Genomic DNA, 17,243 nt, shown 5'->3' with positions numbered 1-17,243 from the left:
AAAATATTCCAAACTTGGCTCTACGTGCGTGTGCGCGAGTGGCACAGCTGCTCGATGGACTCAGTCGCACACACACAATGAAATTAATTTCCAATCCGTCCAATTTTGCCGGTGACCCCTCCTGCTTGTGAATTAACGAGTCACATTTCTCATCAGCCAAACTAATGAATTAGCCAGTGATGCATTTATGAAGCTGGAAGTGAACATTGTGATGGAATACAAGCTTGTTGTTGTTAGTCTAGAAGCGGAATTCTGTTTTAATGAGAAATGTAAAACAGTCTGAAGGTTCTCTTATGTCCTTCTCTTATTTTTATAAGCACTTTGATCATTATTCCTGTGCCTTGATCTACTTACAGACTGTGTCCTATATTAATAATTGTCAAGAATGTTTATGACCATAAATTATTTGTACAGAAAGAGGAAACAAGTATGTCAACAAAAATGTTTTCATTGTCCTATTTTCCATCCTCAATGGACTTGGGAATTTTCACACGAAAGCCCGTTTCATTGTTTCGCACAAGTTTCTTATCATTTGTGCAGTTCGTCCACACGGCGGCTCGGTTTCGGAGTTTGAAACCGATCACTTTTGAAACCGGTCTCCAGAGTGGAGATTTTAAAACGTGCCCCGTACGTTCCAATGTGGACACCAAAGCAGGATAGCTACTTCTCCCGTGACTGCGCACGAACCACCAGTCTGTTAACAACAATGGCGGATAGCCGCGTCTTCGTTTTGCGCAACCTCCTTAGCTTGTTTATGCTTTTACAGCAAAATGTTTTGCGTGATGTTGTACTTGAATCACCCGGCATTGTCACACTTCTGTGTTGTGTTCGTCTCACTGATCTGTATATATTACTGGATAGCCGATAGCCCATACGCGCCCGTGCAAGCCGTTGAAGTGACTGGGCAGCCGTCTTAGTCCTCCCATCTTGTGAGCAGACTGTTTAAACTACTTTGAAGACCCCTTTTCTTTTATCGCTCAGTTGCTAGACCCTGTTATTTCTACTAAGTACTGTCTCAAATGTTCTCTAATTTCAATACTGTAAATATATAGGATCGTATGCTGGGAAACGTTTCTTGGGAGGAGTAATATGGCGGACTCGTGGCTTCAAAACCGGCTATTCAGATTCGTAGTTCGTCTTCTTCATTGATTCTTCTTCTATGCTTTCCGTTAACTCCCTGTGGCAGCGCCACAGCACCACTCTAGACTTGGCATATATATTACAGCCGTTCAACGTCCTTAGGCATCTTCTTTTGGACACTCGCATGTCTTAAGACGGTTCTGTCTGTACAACATTTGTTTGAGGAGCGAAGTCGACCTTGCTTCCGCGTAAAAAGGGCCTAACTTAACCGATATCACTCGCTCTCCCTGCCGATGGCATTCTGATCATTTTTCATGTCGCTCAACGCTGGCTGTGAGTGTCAGGATTAGCGCTATTAAACTCGAAAATCATTGACGCTTTGAAATCAGACCCTCATTAGTCTGCCCTCCCTGCTCGCCATCTATTATTTATTTCCCTCCGCACCTCTCGTGTGTCTTCCTGCATCCTCGCGCAATGATTACAACGCTTGTTGGGATGCATAGCGCTTTGAATTTTCAGAGAGCATTGTGTTGTTGTTTTTTTGTTGTGCCAGTGTGTTTTTTGTGAGGTCATACGAGTGCAAACAAGCAGACGCTGGGCTTCCTCCAGGATGAAAGTGAGCACACACACTATGAGATGCTTCACATATTTTTACATACTGATTAATAGGAGCTGTCTGTCACAATACGATTGTAGTGGGGTTTTTTTTTAAATGTATGGATATTAAGTTGGAACACACATTCACACCCTTGAGGCCGAGGAATTTAAAATGATTCCTCTCGTATTGGGAGCCAAAGTGAGCATGGCCAGCAACCCCGAGGCTCAGGCTGTTTAAAACATATTAGCGCTATTATCTGGGGCAGCAGCATAAATAGAGCCCGGATCGTTTTTTGAAACTGTCTAGCAGCTCCCGTCCCGCCAGGGCTGCTTGTTGACTGGAGAATTAGCTTGACATTGGGATAAACATGCGCTTCCTCCCCCAAAAGCTGCAGATCATCCTCATTAGCGTGGTCTCAGCATTTCTCCCTCAGCAGCCAGCGAGTGATGTCGGTGTCACTTCTCTGGCGCGCGTTTCCTCAGTGCCGCCATCTCTCATCACGCAGTCAACATTACTTTATCTCAATCACAGCCTCTCACTCATACAGCTCTGTTAGTCTGTTAAAGCTAAGTGCAAGAACATCACCTTTTTTTCGGTAATCTGTATGTAAATTTACTCAAACTTTGTAATGACATACTGTAGCATTGTTTCTACCGGAGATGCATTCTGCTCAGAAACTACCAGGAGAAATGCTAGGCGCGAAGCTAAATTGCGCTACAAGTTACAGCTGGCTAGTTAGAACAGTTAAATACTGTCCTTACACTGTGCCGAGCTACTCCATTAAGCCCCAGTCGTAAATATAACCAGTGGTTCTTAACCTGGGTTCGATCGAACCCCGCTTGACCACCATTGGGTGCAGGTGATCACGCTACATTGCTTGTCCGCTCAGTGCTACAGGGGTGCGCTCAGTAGTCGACTTGTGGATGTTGTTATGGTACGTCGTCTGATTTCTTTATTACTGTAATCCTTTCATACTATGTCGAGCAAAAAAAGAAAGTGGTTGGATGAATATGTGCAATAGGAATTCACGTGTACAACAAAATGTATGGTGTTCTACAGGGTTCAGTTTTGGGGCCTCTGCTGTTTTCGTTGTATCTGCTACCCATGGGTTCCATCTGGAGAAAACAGCGGTGGTTGTTTTAAAGTGCTCTTAAAATATACAGTTGAGTTGAGTGATGGGAATCAGCGTGCTAACTACATGATTTGCAATGGCAAATAAATTGTTTTCAATAAAGAAGGGCTCCATGAGTGTGCATAGGAGTCTGGTGGAGTTCAGTATCTCCAACAAGTTTAAGAACCGCTGAATTATACTTTTGAAAAGTATCGTTATCATCACTAAATTGGACAGAGTCAGTGCATGTGACAAACAGAGCAGGAAGCGATAACAGAAGAGGGAGAAGTCATGCTAACCGCAAAGCTACCGTGAAATGTACACATATATAGTGTATTATTAATGATATAATTTCCTCATGTAATGCAGTCTAATACTCATGTGGCCTCTTGTTTTATTAGCTAGCAGAGAGAAGGTTGGAGCTGTGCTAGCTAGCATTTTTTTGACATTTTCATTCATTTCTCATTGAATAATGCATGAAGCTGAATGAGAACGCCATGCATATTCAAAAGATCTACCAAGGTGTACAACTTGGTACTGATCCAGATTAGGGTTGTTTAGCCTTGGTGGAGATCTTCCATTCGGCAGCACTTCTTCGACTGCTCAGTTTGATTCACAGAAGACACCTCGTCCCTCTCTCTGTCAATGATGTTCCTTCATCCCCCTCCGGGAAATCTTCCCTCCTCTCATTAACTAGTGAGACTGATTGAGAATGGCTGCATCCTTTCTTTCACCTCCATTTGTTGACGCCGGGAAGTTGCACAATTAGCTCATTTTAAGGAGACGTGCTCGTCTGTCAAACAAGCCCTCACGTGCCACGTGCAGCATTTGTTCTTTCTCCCTCCCGACGCGCCAGCCAAGCGGACCATCAGGGACGTGTGGCTAATTAACACCATCAACAACTGCCGCTGACCAGCGGGACTGGTCATAACCACCGGTGGCACTCTAGTAAATAGAATGCTTAATAAATGCCAACACAGAGTTGAACACATGGGTATCGAGGCAGCATTGACAAGACGAAACATGCAAATGCTTGGCTGGAGAAGGGGAAGACTCATACACACAGACACACACACACGGGCTTTGAGTGTCACGGCATCGGTTCGCCACGTCTGGGGAAGCAGCATGATTAATCGCACTCTGCGCAGATGGCCGCGCGAGCGACGGCCAGGGAGAGAACTCGAGCTCTCCCACTCACACATCCCTTTATTGCCTTTGCTCCCTGGTGGGCCCCCGCCCCCTCTTCCACACCGCTAGATCTAGGAATTATGTTCACAGAGCTATATTCTGAACATGGATGCCCAGTAACTGCTACTAGCGTCGCTAGTGGTGTGCAAGGTTGCTAACGCAAACCACTGTGAAGCTTTGATCTTGGAATTCTGACTTGAATGATTCAAAGCTGTTCCAGCTGTCTTTAATAAACACAGTGGTACCTTGACTTACACTCAATTTGCTTGTATATGAAAGATTAAGTTGTTTTGTTTTGGGGGTTTTTTAAGCTTAACTCATTCGCTCACAGCCATTTCCACTGAAGCAACCTCCTTCGCTCCCGGCTGTTTTATTGGATTTTGACTGATTTTACAAGGCCCAGAGAATATTGTGTTCTATTGCTATAAAATCATGGAACCGACGAAAAGAAAGATTAGAGTCTTGTCTTTCATCAGGAAAAAAAAAAAGTATATTTGTATCCGTTTCCGTTTTGCAGCAATTAGCATTATAATATAGCTAAGTTTCATCAATATTCACAAACCTGTTGAAAAAAAATGGGAAAAAGAGCTTGTTGCAACATGCATGGCTGATCTCTTAAATTTGTTGACCCCTGCTGGCCATGTTTTTTAATAACTACCATTGCGTTAAGTGAGCTGTTCATGTTAGAAGCTGTATCAAAGCCTTCTGTATGCTCTAGCATAAAACAAAAATTAAAAAAAAAAGTGAGTGTAAAAGTGAGAGAGTGTAGGACAAAGTATTAAAAAATGTATTTATACGTATAGCCTCATCCTAACTAGTGTTAAGCTAATTCGTCACTCAGGCATGGCATCCAAGTTTGAAAACTTTCAGATTGAAATCGGTTTTCATTACTCCCCTACAGGCCATCCAATCCTGGTCTTTTACTTCAAATCCAAATGATTCGGGGGCGCCCACCCACATTGACTGATCATGTACACCACACACACACACACACACACACACAGTACACCTCATGCAACTTCACACTTTTCCAACAAGGACAAGCTGGCTCCTCTTTCTTTTGCACCTCCAAAGCTACAGCTTCCAATTTTGAGCAAAAGCGGTGTTAAGACTGAGTCACCCTTGCATGCATGGCGTCTGTTTTGATGTGACATGAACAAGTGGCGGGCGTTTATATTAATAATACTCATTGGGAAAATGTTACGGAATGCCAATGCTTTGGACTCATTTCGATGCGGAGAAAAAGAGGCAATTGCCCATTAAAGTTTTGTTGATATGCTTAATTTGTTCACTGCTGTTTTCCCAATAGAGCATTTACTGTAAATTAATTATGATGCTACTCTGTGGCTCTTTAGGGTTGGGCTGTTTGATGCTGTGCAGCTCTCAATATTGCTCATTTTCAAAAACGGTGTAAAATCTAAAAACATGCAGACACACTGCAAAGAATAATGATTTTTCTGCAGGTATCAAGTTCACAGTTTTCAAATGCATTTCATGATTACAGAGAGTGATTCAGGAAGAGAATAATGCTTGTCGTTGTTGACAGGTGGCCTTCTGTTTATGTTTTGTTTACTAAATGAATAAATGCATTGAAAAGAACTTTTTGAATAGCAATTCACTGAGAGCCGTATCTATGAGTGCTGTTTTCAATACTAAATGGACTTCAGATGTCGAGCTTGTTAGCAGGATTGATGCGTTTTGTGCGCCGAGCAGCTGTTAAACAGCATTGTTTCAACATCGTTACGAGACAACAAGAGGCTGTCAGTGTGGCGACCTCCTGCCAGGAGGTGTTGACCACGTTATGCACCCACGTGGCCAAGCTGCCAGACTATTAGATATTGAATCTTGCTTATCAACGCGCCACTGCACAGGCGCGTGAGGGGGGTTGGGGGGTATCTGCTTCTCTCACATCTCAGCCCTCGCCTAAATCGCTCTAAATACTCTATTAGTGTCTTGGGGAGACAACAACAGTTTTCCAGGAACCCTCTGCAGCATTTCTGTCCCATCATAGTATCCATATCACCTCACATGTCAAAACTGTCAGGGAAGGGACACCTGGCAGCAGTGGGTGTGATGAGGGATATATACTTAGCGACCTGCCAGCCTACAGCCAATACATGAAACATTCAGGGTTGCGGGGAATGTGGAATCGGTGCTAATGGAGATGGAAAACATAGAGGGAAGCGTGCAACTGCCTACACGACACCTGACTACTAAAATATAAAGCGCTTACTAACCTAAATTCCAATATTTACCCCATAAAATTGCATTAACGTATTCCCAATCATCTTCATTTTGCGTTTCTCTTGGCTGCACTGCTTCCAGTACATGTATGCGGCTTTAAAATTTGTTTGTCCAATCAGATGTCAGCATCTGTGTGTTGCTATGTTGAGCTGCATTCAAAATTAATACTGCGGACTAATGCAAATTAGTTTCAGACCGATACCAGTGTGCACTCATCGATACGAAGTACGGCAAACACACACATTTCTCAGACCCTTAAATAGACACTCAATCAAGCTCATTAGTTGTGGCTAGACATGTGAGTACTAGTACTGACATGGAATTCTCTGATTGGCTGTTGACTCCGTAATTACAGATAGTTCCTGACATCAACAAACATTATATAGCATAAAAGATCCTTGACATCATGTAGTCCAGACATCATATAGCCTAAAACTAGTTGAAACTGGATGCTGTTACCTCAATACCAAAACAGATACGTAACGAGTCGTAAACTCTGGCGCACGGTCATGAACTCTACTCAAACTTAAAATAAAATAAAAAAACAAAAAAATAAAAAAAACTCTACTCAAACTTAACCCAGGCGTAACCCCAGACATGAGACAAGACACAAACATTACTCCTGCATGACTCGAGTCAACCAAATCTATTTTTAAAGGTGCAACATGTGGTTCAGCCAACACACAAACTCCAAAGTTTCAAGACAGAGTAATATTGATCACTGTTTCGAATTATATTTCTATGAATGCAACCGCACTGAATGCACAGATACCAAACGCACAAGTCCTCAGTGTAAACTAGCTGTTGCTGTGTGACTGCTGGCCGACGCCCGTCTGACTGCGTCATGTGAATTGAATTATCCGTGTGACATTTAAAAGGCCCACTTGTGTCTGCTCCTGCGGGAGGATGAGGCGCAACGCCACACGTGCCGGAAAGAAGACTGCCGTGTAAACAAAAACAGGTGTCTCTCGGAGTGTCAATGCGCATTCACAAGGGAGAATAAGTGCACCTGCAACAGCTTGTTAAATAAAATTGTCACATCACATTCTTCTGAGCAATTTTAATGCCCTAGTTCCAAACAACACAATCACTGTATTAGTGGCAATTGCCCTTTGGCAAATAATTGACACAAAAAAAAAAAAAAACAAAAAAAAAAAAAAAAACCTTACGGTGAGAAACTCACTGGGTGTCAACATATTTGTGTACAGTTAAGCAACCAGGTAAGAATGACCTCTCTACCACACAAAATATCAGAAACAATTTTCAATTGTGATGGTTGTTAAGCGACTGCGGTCTCCCTTTGTGTGTCCAGCTGTCTCAGCACGCCAATACTGTACTGCCCTTTTAACCAACATAATACAAGGCTAGCATAATGTGACATTTCAGTGCCCAGAGTGTGTGACAGGTGGGGCATAACATGCTAGCACAGACTCCCCTTACAGTTTTCTTTCATTCTGCGGGTGCTTTATTCCGTCTCCACTGTGCCTGCTGACAACTTCTGTCAATTACCATCCCACTCTACTCCATCTTGTGTTGTTTCCTTTCCCCCAAGCTACGTGACCGACAACATGTACAGCACTTGATATCAGCAGCAAACATTGCACACTGTGCCCACTTCCAGGCAAACACAGCCGCCCACCAACTGTGCCACTTAAAACTCACATTTGGACTTATTTCATTTTATCTGACACACTCCCGCAGTGTTTAAGTGTAAGCAGACTCTCTATGTCCACTCGGTCACAACACCCACCTCCTCTCTAATCTCTCCCCGCACCTCTCTGTCAATCCCTGTCTTCCCTGCCTTCACTCTTCAGAGGGCTCCTCGCTGCACTGGAAGGATGGATGGGGAGGCGCGGGATGTCTGCGCATGCTGATAACGCCGGACTGAAACAGACACAAGTGTGCGCGGAACATACAAAAGGAGGCCCCCGCGTTAGTGTAGGACACAGAATCTATGAGGCGTCGCTCGCATGTGACGAGCCGCAGAGAAAGGAGAGAGCAAGGGATAAGATGAAAGCAGAAGCTTTTATTTTATTTTATTTATTTTTTTTAAAGTGCAAAATAAAAAAAATAAAAAAGAGATGACAGCTGGAATAAAGATGAGTAGGGAAATAGGAGCGGAAGAGACGAGGGTCGGTCCTCTGAAGAGCAGTGCGTGAGGAGGAAGGGTGCAAAATGGATGCTGGTGCACATGTTAACATGTATAATAGGGAAAGGTGTCAAAGTCGCTGTGGGGTGATGAGCAGGAACTGTGATTCGACTTTGAATGTAAAAACAGTGCTTAATATATTATTTTTAATATATTATATTTTAATGTTCCATAATTGAGACGATTAAAGATTCCGAACAGTAAGAGACTGCTGATTTGGTCTTATGGGGAGAAAACGTGCACAATTTTACAGGGACTGCAGACTACAGCATACATTAAAAGTTAATAAAGTGCTAAGTTCATCACGTGCAACGGCAGCTCCTCAGCTCGCATTCCCCAATTTGACAGTGACAACTCACGCTTCTGCCTTTGAAATATCTTATCTCAAGGTTAGCCCCATTGCAGGCTTTCACATTCACTTCTTCTCACTCACCAGCCTGCTTTTCAGAATAATCCGGCGTCTTCATATTGCTGCAAAATATCCTGATAGGCTGCACAACGACATAATATTTGAGTCTATGACTGTAACAAGTAGGCCTGAACGACAGCAATTTTATTCCCCTCAATATTGTGATTATAATATGCTATTATTTTTACAAGGTCGTTTTCCCATGTATTTTTAACAAAAACAAGCAATAAATTAAAAATCACATTGCTCAGACTTTGATCCAGTCACCAATCTGATATCACGCACGAATGCATGCACACTATTCCTGAATGAAGTCTTTTGTGTTACGTGCAGACAAATGGCAAAATAAAAAGAGCCTACTCCGATTAAAACTGACTCACACTCCACAGCCATGCGCAGTCCAATACAATACAATATCACATACTGTATTTATAGCGCCGTCAGGAGACAAGTGAATGATGTGAGCGAGCGGAGAAGGAAATTATTGCAAAAGAGCCAGATTGCGCGACGATGAGGAAATGAGGACAGTGCAGACAAATGGAGACAAATCCTGAAGACAAAACAAATGAAAAATGGCCACAGAAGAAAGGAGGTTTTTATTGAGGAAACCGGAGACAAGGTGAATATTGAGGGCCCGGGGAGAATGTGATTTCAAAGTGAATTAGGAAAGGGAGGGAGGTGGAAGCACAAAAAAAGTGACAAATAAGGAGATTTCCATAAAGAAGGAAGGAAGAGAATGGAGTGTAAATATTGGATGGGGAGGGGGCATGAAGGGAAACCCAATAAAATAAATCGCCAAGACGGGAAAAAGGCCAGGCATGGCAAGGAAAAGATGCAAAAAATAGAGCCTGAAAAGGATAGATGGAAGGCACAACAGCACGCGAGGGAAAGATGAGGATTGACTACAAGAACACTGGAGAGCACCGAGCTGTGAAACAAAATGCTGTATAAAAGGGAAAAGGCGCCAATAGATGATAGATGATGAGATCTCGCTGAAGAAAACAACATACCAGAGACGGAAGACATTCAACGACACACAAACACACCTGAAAGTCCAGCCTACTGGAATAAACACGATTGATGGCGGGAGGCTGGAAAAGGGCCACGTAATCGACGGCAAAGACATTGCACACGCCAAGAGGTAATAAGTATTGAAGAGAAAGGGCAGCCATTATTGTGCACAAATTAAAAACAACATGTCAGTGTCTGGCCATTTTGTGTCTACATAGATCAAGACAAGAAGAGAGCAGAACAGAAATGTTGTATCATTAGCGACTAGAAGTCACGATTATTAGACGACTGACATTTAAAAACGAAAAAAAATTTGGGTCACTACCATTGTAAAGTGACTTTGGCGTCCTCATAAGAATCATCATCATGAAAATTGAGCACAATAATGAAATTTTGAGGTCTTAAAATGTTTCTCCATTTTACATCTTTTATTTTCCTCCCTACGGGATATGCGTGAGTTTGCCATTTCCACCATACGGCTCGGAAAAACAAAACAATAACCTGATTTTACTGTCCAGTGTCCACAACAAATTATTTGAGAAAACAACAATCTGTTTTCATCATCATATTGAACATTTTGTGTGTGTCCACCCTGTCATTATGGGGTAACTGCCTCTTTAAAAAAGCTACTGCTGTTTTCAGTGATATTACAACTAATCATCTTAATATTCAGCACATTTAGTAATATCAAATATGTGTGTAAACTTTACATGTCCACTCTGTTATAATGAAATAACTGATATAAATAAATAAATAAATAAATAAATAAATAAAGCTTTCAAAATTTCTAAATTTATTTGTTAAATGCTGCACAGGCAACTTCCTAACTCAATTATGTTGCTAATTGAGTATACAACCTGTCATGTCCACCCTGTCAGTAATGCTAACATTAGCCAAGAATGTCCACCCTGTCAGCAAGCTCACATACAGTATTTTGCTATCAGCCTTTTCTTTGCTTGCAATTAATTTCTGCAAAAAAAAAAGTTGTTGATCTTGACCAGTACGTATTTCTAACAGCATAACATCTTCATACAATATAACTTTTGTGTGAAATGGGAAGGAGTTATCGACTCATTCCTTAGCTAAAACTAATGTTTTGAAACTCACAGTACTGTATGCTGCCCCCGCGACCCGGGTGAGCAGGGGAAAATAAATGGACAAGTCAATTCAAATGTACAAACATACTCCATCGCAAGACCAATTTCCCTGAAATGAATTAGTACCTTGGCTGTTCACTTTGCAAAGAAACAGGTAATCATTACTAATAGCATTGTTCGCGCGGGTCGGAACATCCAAAGGCTGATTGCCTCCTGTAATAGCTGGCCTGTCCTCATACCACACATCATTTCAGAAAAAGCCACATGGGGGGTCACCGGAGTTTTCCTAAATATTCCATTAAACTGTGCGGTTAGCAGAGCCACAAATAGCCTGAGCGTATTGACTGAGAGCTGGGACGATGTGGTGAACATTTATCATCCATTTCAACTGTCAAATCTTTGCAATTAAATTGTCTGGCTGCGGATGCAGCAACGATTTCTGTTTGGCTAAATTCAGCCAGATGAAATGTCAAACGATGACACGTAGGAAGAGGAAGCACCGGAAAGGCACAAAGGGACAAAAGCAAACAATTGAGTCCTTAAACACTGTGTGAATTTGCTCCAATAATTACCGTGGCCTTGACTGACAGAAACATCCCCCGCACATATTTTCTCTTGACTCGTCTCCACCTGCCCTGCGAGTCTGGGCACGTCCCAAGTGTCTGAATGCGTGACCTTGTCAAGGTCAAAGGGGGTGGTCTCTGAAAACGAGACCTTGTAAGGCTGTGTGCCAGTTGGTGAGGTTGGTGGGGTTTTCCCCACTTACAACACCCCTTACTATCACCATCATCCATCTGCATCGATTTAGTGGTGCCTTAGTGGAACTTAAATCATTTTTCACTATTAAAATGAATGGAAATGCGGATAAAGAATATAACCCTGCGAGGACAGTTTTGTCTCCCTGTGTTGCCCCGTCAATTATGTTTTTAGTTGCAACTATTGATGCTAACCGTTGTTGAATGTGTTGTGACAATGAGGAAATGGCCACTGATATTGACAGGTCGCGGCAAAATCCTTCAGCCGAAATTGTTGCCCGCCACAGGTAAATGTGTATGTAGGAAACACCGCAGCTGTAATGTCTCGTTTCGCAGCGGCATGCAGAGATGACGTCATTGCTCAATCGGCAGATTTAGGAAAATATGGCCAATCACAAAATTGGCATAAAATGCAAAAATATCGGTCGATCCGACCCAGCCAATTACATCGGTGTAAAGTCTAGATGTGACAGGAAATTTCAAGCGCCACTAACAATAATAACAATTAATATTAATGTAGGTAGCACTGTCACATTGTTTTATGGCTGCAAATGTGCTCGGACAAAGGAAAAAAAAAACTGATGCGTGTCAACACTGACGACAGGATATTGGGATGGCGAAACATGATATGATATAAATTATGCTATTTTTTCTTTTTTCCAATTCTGACTGGGAAAAACAATAAGGCGAGAATACACACTGGGCCCATCTCTCTCTCTATCACTCGATCCGTCTCTGTCTTTCGACGCAGGCAAAGACTGCAAGATTAAGGGTTATGCTTCTCTCCAGAGTTACATGGTTCGCTTCGGGTAAAACAAGCACACTGAATAGCACATGACAGCGGGATGGGAACGGGAGGAAGTGAAATGAGGTGCCGGGTGTCAGGAGGAGGTGTATAATAGAAACACAGAAGGGAGAGGAACAGCAGGAATTGGCCTTATTACTTGCAACGGAAGGAGGTGGAAAAGGGCCGGAAGACGAGAGAAAGCCGGGGATGGAGTCCAGCTAGTCAGGATGAAGTAATGGGAGAGAGAGATATAAACTTAATCAGTGTTGAGGAATGAAATGTGCCAACACAAGACCCAAAAAAGAAGCAATGGCTACTGCAGCTATTCGCTATTCTTTCCTCCATCTTGCAGCTCCGCCGTCCAGACAGCAAATGTTTGTAGGCTCAACGTGAAGAGAAAATATCAAGGTGTCGCTTTAAAAGCTCCTCCTCTCTATTTTCCTGCCCACCCTGCCGGCGTGCAGCGCAGCCTTCGCTGTTATTCTGTCTCTGTCAATACGACTGACCCCTTTTTCACGCTATGACATCAATCATTGCTTGTCCTCTGCACTGTTTACTCTTTTTACCGCCTTTACAAGCAGACTCAGCCCTGGGTTTTGTCGTGGCATCACTCTTTGAAATGCATTGCCCAAGGCTGGAGACCATTGTAAGTCACTGCTTGAGGTTGGACATTTCGACTAAATTGTCACTACTGGGAAGAAACCTTGCATCTCAGGAAAAAAAAAAAAAAGAAGCCATTTTGTTGGTATTACACCTTATATTGACATCGTATGTCAACACAACACCAATCTAAAAACATGTTCAAACTCTAGTTTATTATGTAAAAAAAAAATCAATTACATCAGTTTGCACTCAGGCCAACCAGACAAAAAAAGCCTTCACAAATATAAACCACTTCACATTTACATCATCTTCCCAAATTCTTTTTCAAAGGTCTTTGAGCCATGAAATGCATAAAATCATCTATAATTTAATTCATGAAGTGACATAATGTTAGGTTTTCATGGTTATATTGTGGTTTTTCGTTCTCACAAATTTTAAGGTTTTTATTTGCACCACAAGATTGACGTCTACTGGAAAATATAAACTGAGGTTCACTAGACTCAATAATTAAGTTAACCCACAAAAAATTCAATCCAAAAACCAAAATTCTTACTTCACAAGGATAATAGCGCTCAGATTTGATTGACACATTCAGAGAGGTAGAAACATTAAGCAAGTTTGTTATTACGTTGCTTTAGAAGTGAACTGCATGACGTACTGAAAGTGATTCTAAAATGGAAGCGGCTTCAAAAAATATATACCTCAAAAGGACCCAAAGGCTTTCTGAGGCTTGTCCATCAGAAGAAATGAATTCCAAAATTATTCCAAGAAAGACGACGGTCACACTGGATGCTTTCGCTCACACTTTGGACGTGTGAACCCTGTCATGATGTAGGGTAAATATTTTGAATGTTGTCCATTTCTCACACAAAAACTCATTACTGAGCTTGCTTCTAATGATAATGATGTTTGAAGGAACTTTGTTTTTTAGCAAGTGTAAAAAAGGAGAAAGAAGTAACATATTGTCAATACGGCGCATGATGACCTTGTCGTCGCTGCCCTTTATTAATCTTTTATTCAACCATCTCTCAAACTGCTCCGTCCTGGCGTTTTTGTCTTGATTGTGTTTGGCTCATTCATAATGCATGGCGACTGGGGAGGTTTTCACTGTGTCAACACGTTTCATAACTCAACGGCATGGCAAAGTGGTGCAAGGGGGCGCGGGGAGGGGGAGAAGTGATGTGAGCCCAGATAGCGGCATGAGAGAGATGAAAATAGGCGAGCGCATGGTTGGGATTTGGAAGGCGGCAAAGGGGGCGCAGATGAGGAGGATATAAAGGATGAGAAAAATATGTACATGGTTTTAAGAAGGAAGAAGTGATGCGGTGTGAGAAGGAAGACGGCGGAGAATATGGGGAGGAAAGCAGGCAGAAAAGTCACCCAAGTAGAAAGGTCGCAAGCTATTTCACGGCTATGCTGCCGGACTTTTTTTCGTCTTCTTCTTCAGAATGCTTCTGTAGTGTAAACTCGCGCGGGAAGTAACATATATAGCCTGAAAGTGAGAATGTCAACGGCCTCAAAGAGAATGGAAGTGCACGTTGCGCTTATTCTCGGATGATACTCCAATATGGGAGTTAATGATGATGGGCTGTCGGTAATTGAAGCACATAACCAAACAAATGTGGGCAATAAATGAACGCCTTGATTGAAATGAAACTTTGCACACATAAAAACCATTACCCCCCCCGCCCCCACCACCAAAAGACTGATGATTTGTTTTATCGGGAAGTCAATAGCGCGAGGCAAATTAAATCATATTTAAAAGGAAACAAAAGCATCGGCTGTGTTGCATTTATAGCATCCGTGACTACACAGACTAGACACAAGTACAGCTTGTTCGAATGTCCTGCATGTGGAAACACGACATTGAACAGTGGTCAGATTGTGGTGTAACGCATATAGCACGTACATTTCAGTCGGCAGTTTTCTTCCCAGTGAGTTTACCATTATCCCTAATAAAAAAATACACACTTGTGTTTTTATTGACTCTTACCGGCCCTCATTACCACTGAAGAGCTTGCAAGGCCCTTGAGATAAACAAAGACGAGATGAGTGATAAAATGCCAGCCGATGGTGAGTGAAATGCATTTGTTGAAAAGACACCATTCAAAACTGAATACATGCTTTGCTTGCAATAAATGTCAATGATCAACTACATTAAATTGACTCAAACTCCAGTGTGTCAATTTGGTACCTGGGCCATCAAATATTCGTAATCGGATGCAGTATCTGTGACCTTGAGTGTGTATGGCTTTAAAATATGGTGAGTGACGTGGGTGTCAGCGAACGAGACTGTAGTGTTGGTTAGCGTGGTAGCTAGTCAAACTCCAGCCTGTCAATTTGCTACCTGGGTCATCAAATATTCGGAATCGGATGCAGTGTCTATCCAATGATCAGGTAATTAGCAAGCTCTCCATGAAGCCTGATAACGATCCTCAGCTGTGTTGGCTGAGGGAGACATGGAAAACAGGCTGGATAGGGGTACTCGAGGAACCCTTTGCATCTATTTTTCTTAATGCGGCCCGGGTTGAAAGAAGTTTGAACACACCTGGTTTAGGCGAACACGGAAGGCTCGGCACGTTTTAGTGCGACGGCTCCTAGTCTTACCTCGATCCTGCCGGTGTCAGGCTGGAAACCCCTGGCCGGGTCCTCAGTGGTCACCCTGCACTGGATGGCGCAGCCGTTGACCCGTATCTTGTCCTGTCTGAGGCCCAATTCCGGCAAACTGCGTCCGGAGCACACATGCAGCTGGGCGTGCACCAGGTCCACGCTGAGAATAGACAAAGAGATGAAATCCTGTGAACCCGCTATGAATGGCACCTTGTGTTTCCAGCTTTCTATTAAAAACTGCGCAAAGTAGCTCCTCCTGGGCTCACATCGAGCGCGTGGATTTGCCGTGGATGGCTGACTTTGTAAAGCACATCTCATTTGAGCAAATGAATCCGCCACGCGTGAAAGGAAATAAAGCCCACATGAATACGCCGTCAAATAAGAAACAAATTTGATTAAAATACAAAAGGTGTAATGTGATCATGCAAGTGCATCTCCTGAGAAAAGCCTGGGTACACTAAAAAGCAAAAAACAAATCATTAATTACCGTCTATTCTTGTGTCATTAGAGATGTGGAGATGTGTGATCACGTTGCGGCTCATTATTAGATGCAATAATAGACCTGCAGAAAAGGCCAACAAATAACAGCATGTCTGGATTCACTGGTAAATGATGAATTTGGCTCATTTATATATTTTTGCGTCCTCTGATTGGTTGGTAGGAGCAAAACCTTAATCGATCTAAACCTGTTTTCTTACAAATGAAAACAGCAGAGGCCACAGAAATGAACCCTGTGGAACACCATACGTTCCGTTATACATGCGAATATTGCACATTTTTGTCCGGCCAATTTTTTTCTTTTCTTTTTTCTTTGCTCGACATATTAAGAAGGGATTACAATAATAAAGAAATAACACGATGTACCATCACAACAGCCACTGAGCGCACTAAATTCCCTGCAGCACAGATAGGCCAAATAATGTAGCGTGAACCCAGGCTAAGAACCACTAATCTATTCTCAACACATTAATATATTTAATAATTAGCATGTTTGGTGAGTAAAATATATCTTTTTAGGTTCATCATGATTGTGTCATGTTATTAGAAAAGTATTAATGATGAATTTCTGCAATTTTGTGCTGTATGTGGGAGGATTATATTTATTCCACTTCCGACAGATGCAACTTGACACTGATGTCGGGTAAAAAAATAATAAAATAAATAAATAAATAAATAAAGATCATTTCTGGGTTGGGATAATTGACCTTTCAGAATAAACTGTACAGTGGCAGACTCAACAAGCGAAGGACGCGCACCAACCAGAAGGCGCGCTCACAAGCTCGCCGTCTTCGCCCGCTCGTCTCAATTAGCACTTGTGTCACACTGGCCGAGCAGAAGGACAATTATGCAGCAGCCTGGTGTGAAATGTGTTGCTGGAGAAAGTCAAATCACAGAGAAGTTGACGCTCGCGTTGTTGTTCCGACGGCTCCACTGGCACTATTAAATATGAAGTACGTCTTTGATTGGCATATGTTTTTAACAAAACATCATTTGCATATTCATGACACCTTTCGAGATAAGCGTCCACATGTAAAATGACTCGTTTTGAAATGCTAATGAGCACATTTTAAAACTTTGTAATGACAGATTAAATTACGACG

At 42.4% G+C, this 17,243-nt stretch overlaps 1 protein-coding gene across 3 annotated transcripts in view; it reads right to left on the bottom strand.

Annotated features, from left to right (window-relative positions):
* The window catches only part of LOC144003720 (pyruvate carboxylase, mitochondrial-like), a 131,950-nt gene that overhangs the window by 75,453 nt on the left and 39,254 nt on the right, over positions 1–17,243 (bottom strand). For all 3 annotated transcript variants that reach the window (XM_077500238.1, XM_077500236.1, XM_077500237.1), the window contains one exon: positions 15,640–15,802. In XM_077500238.1, coding sequence (XP_077356364.1) covers positions 15,640–15,802 — 163 coding nt within the window. The remainder of the gene's footprint in view (positions 1–15,639; positions 15,803–17,243) is intronic.

Source organism: Festucalex cinctus, chromosome 16 (assembly GCF_051991245.1).
Source record: "Festucalex cinctus isolate MCC-2025b chromosome 16, RoL_Fcin_1.0, whole genome shotgun sequence".
NCBI lineage: Eukaryota > Metazoa > Chordata > Actinopteri > Syngnathiformes > Syngnathidae > Festucalex > Festucalex cinctus.
The sequence above is the reverse complement of the archived record's forward strand: the minus strand, read 5'-3'. Positions and strand labels throughout refer to the sequence as shown.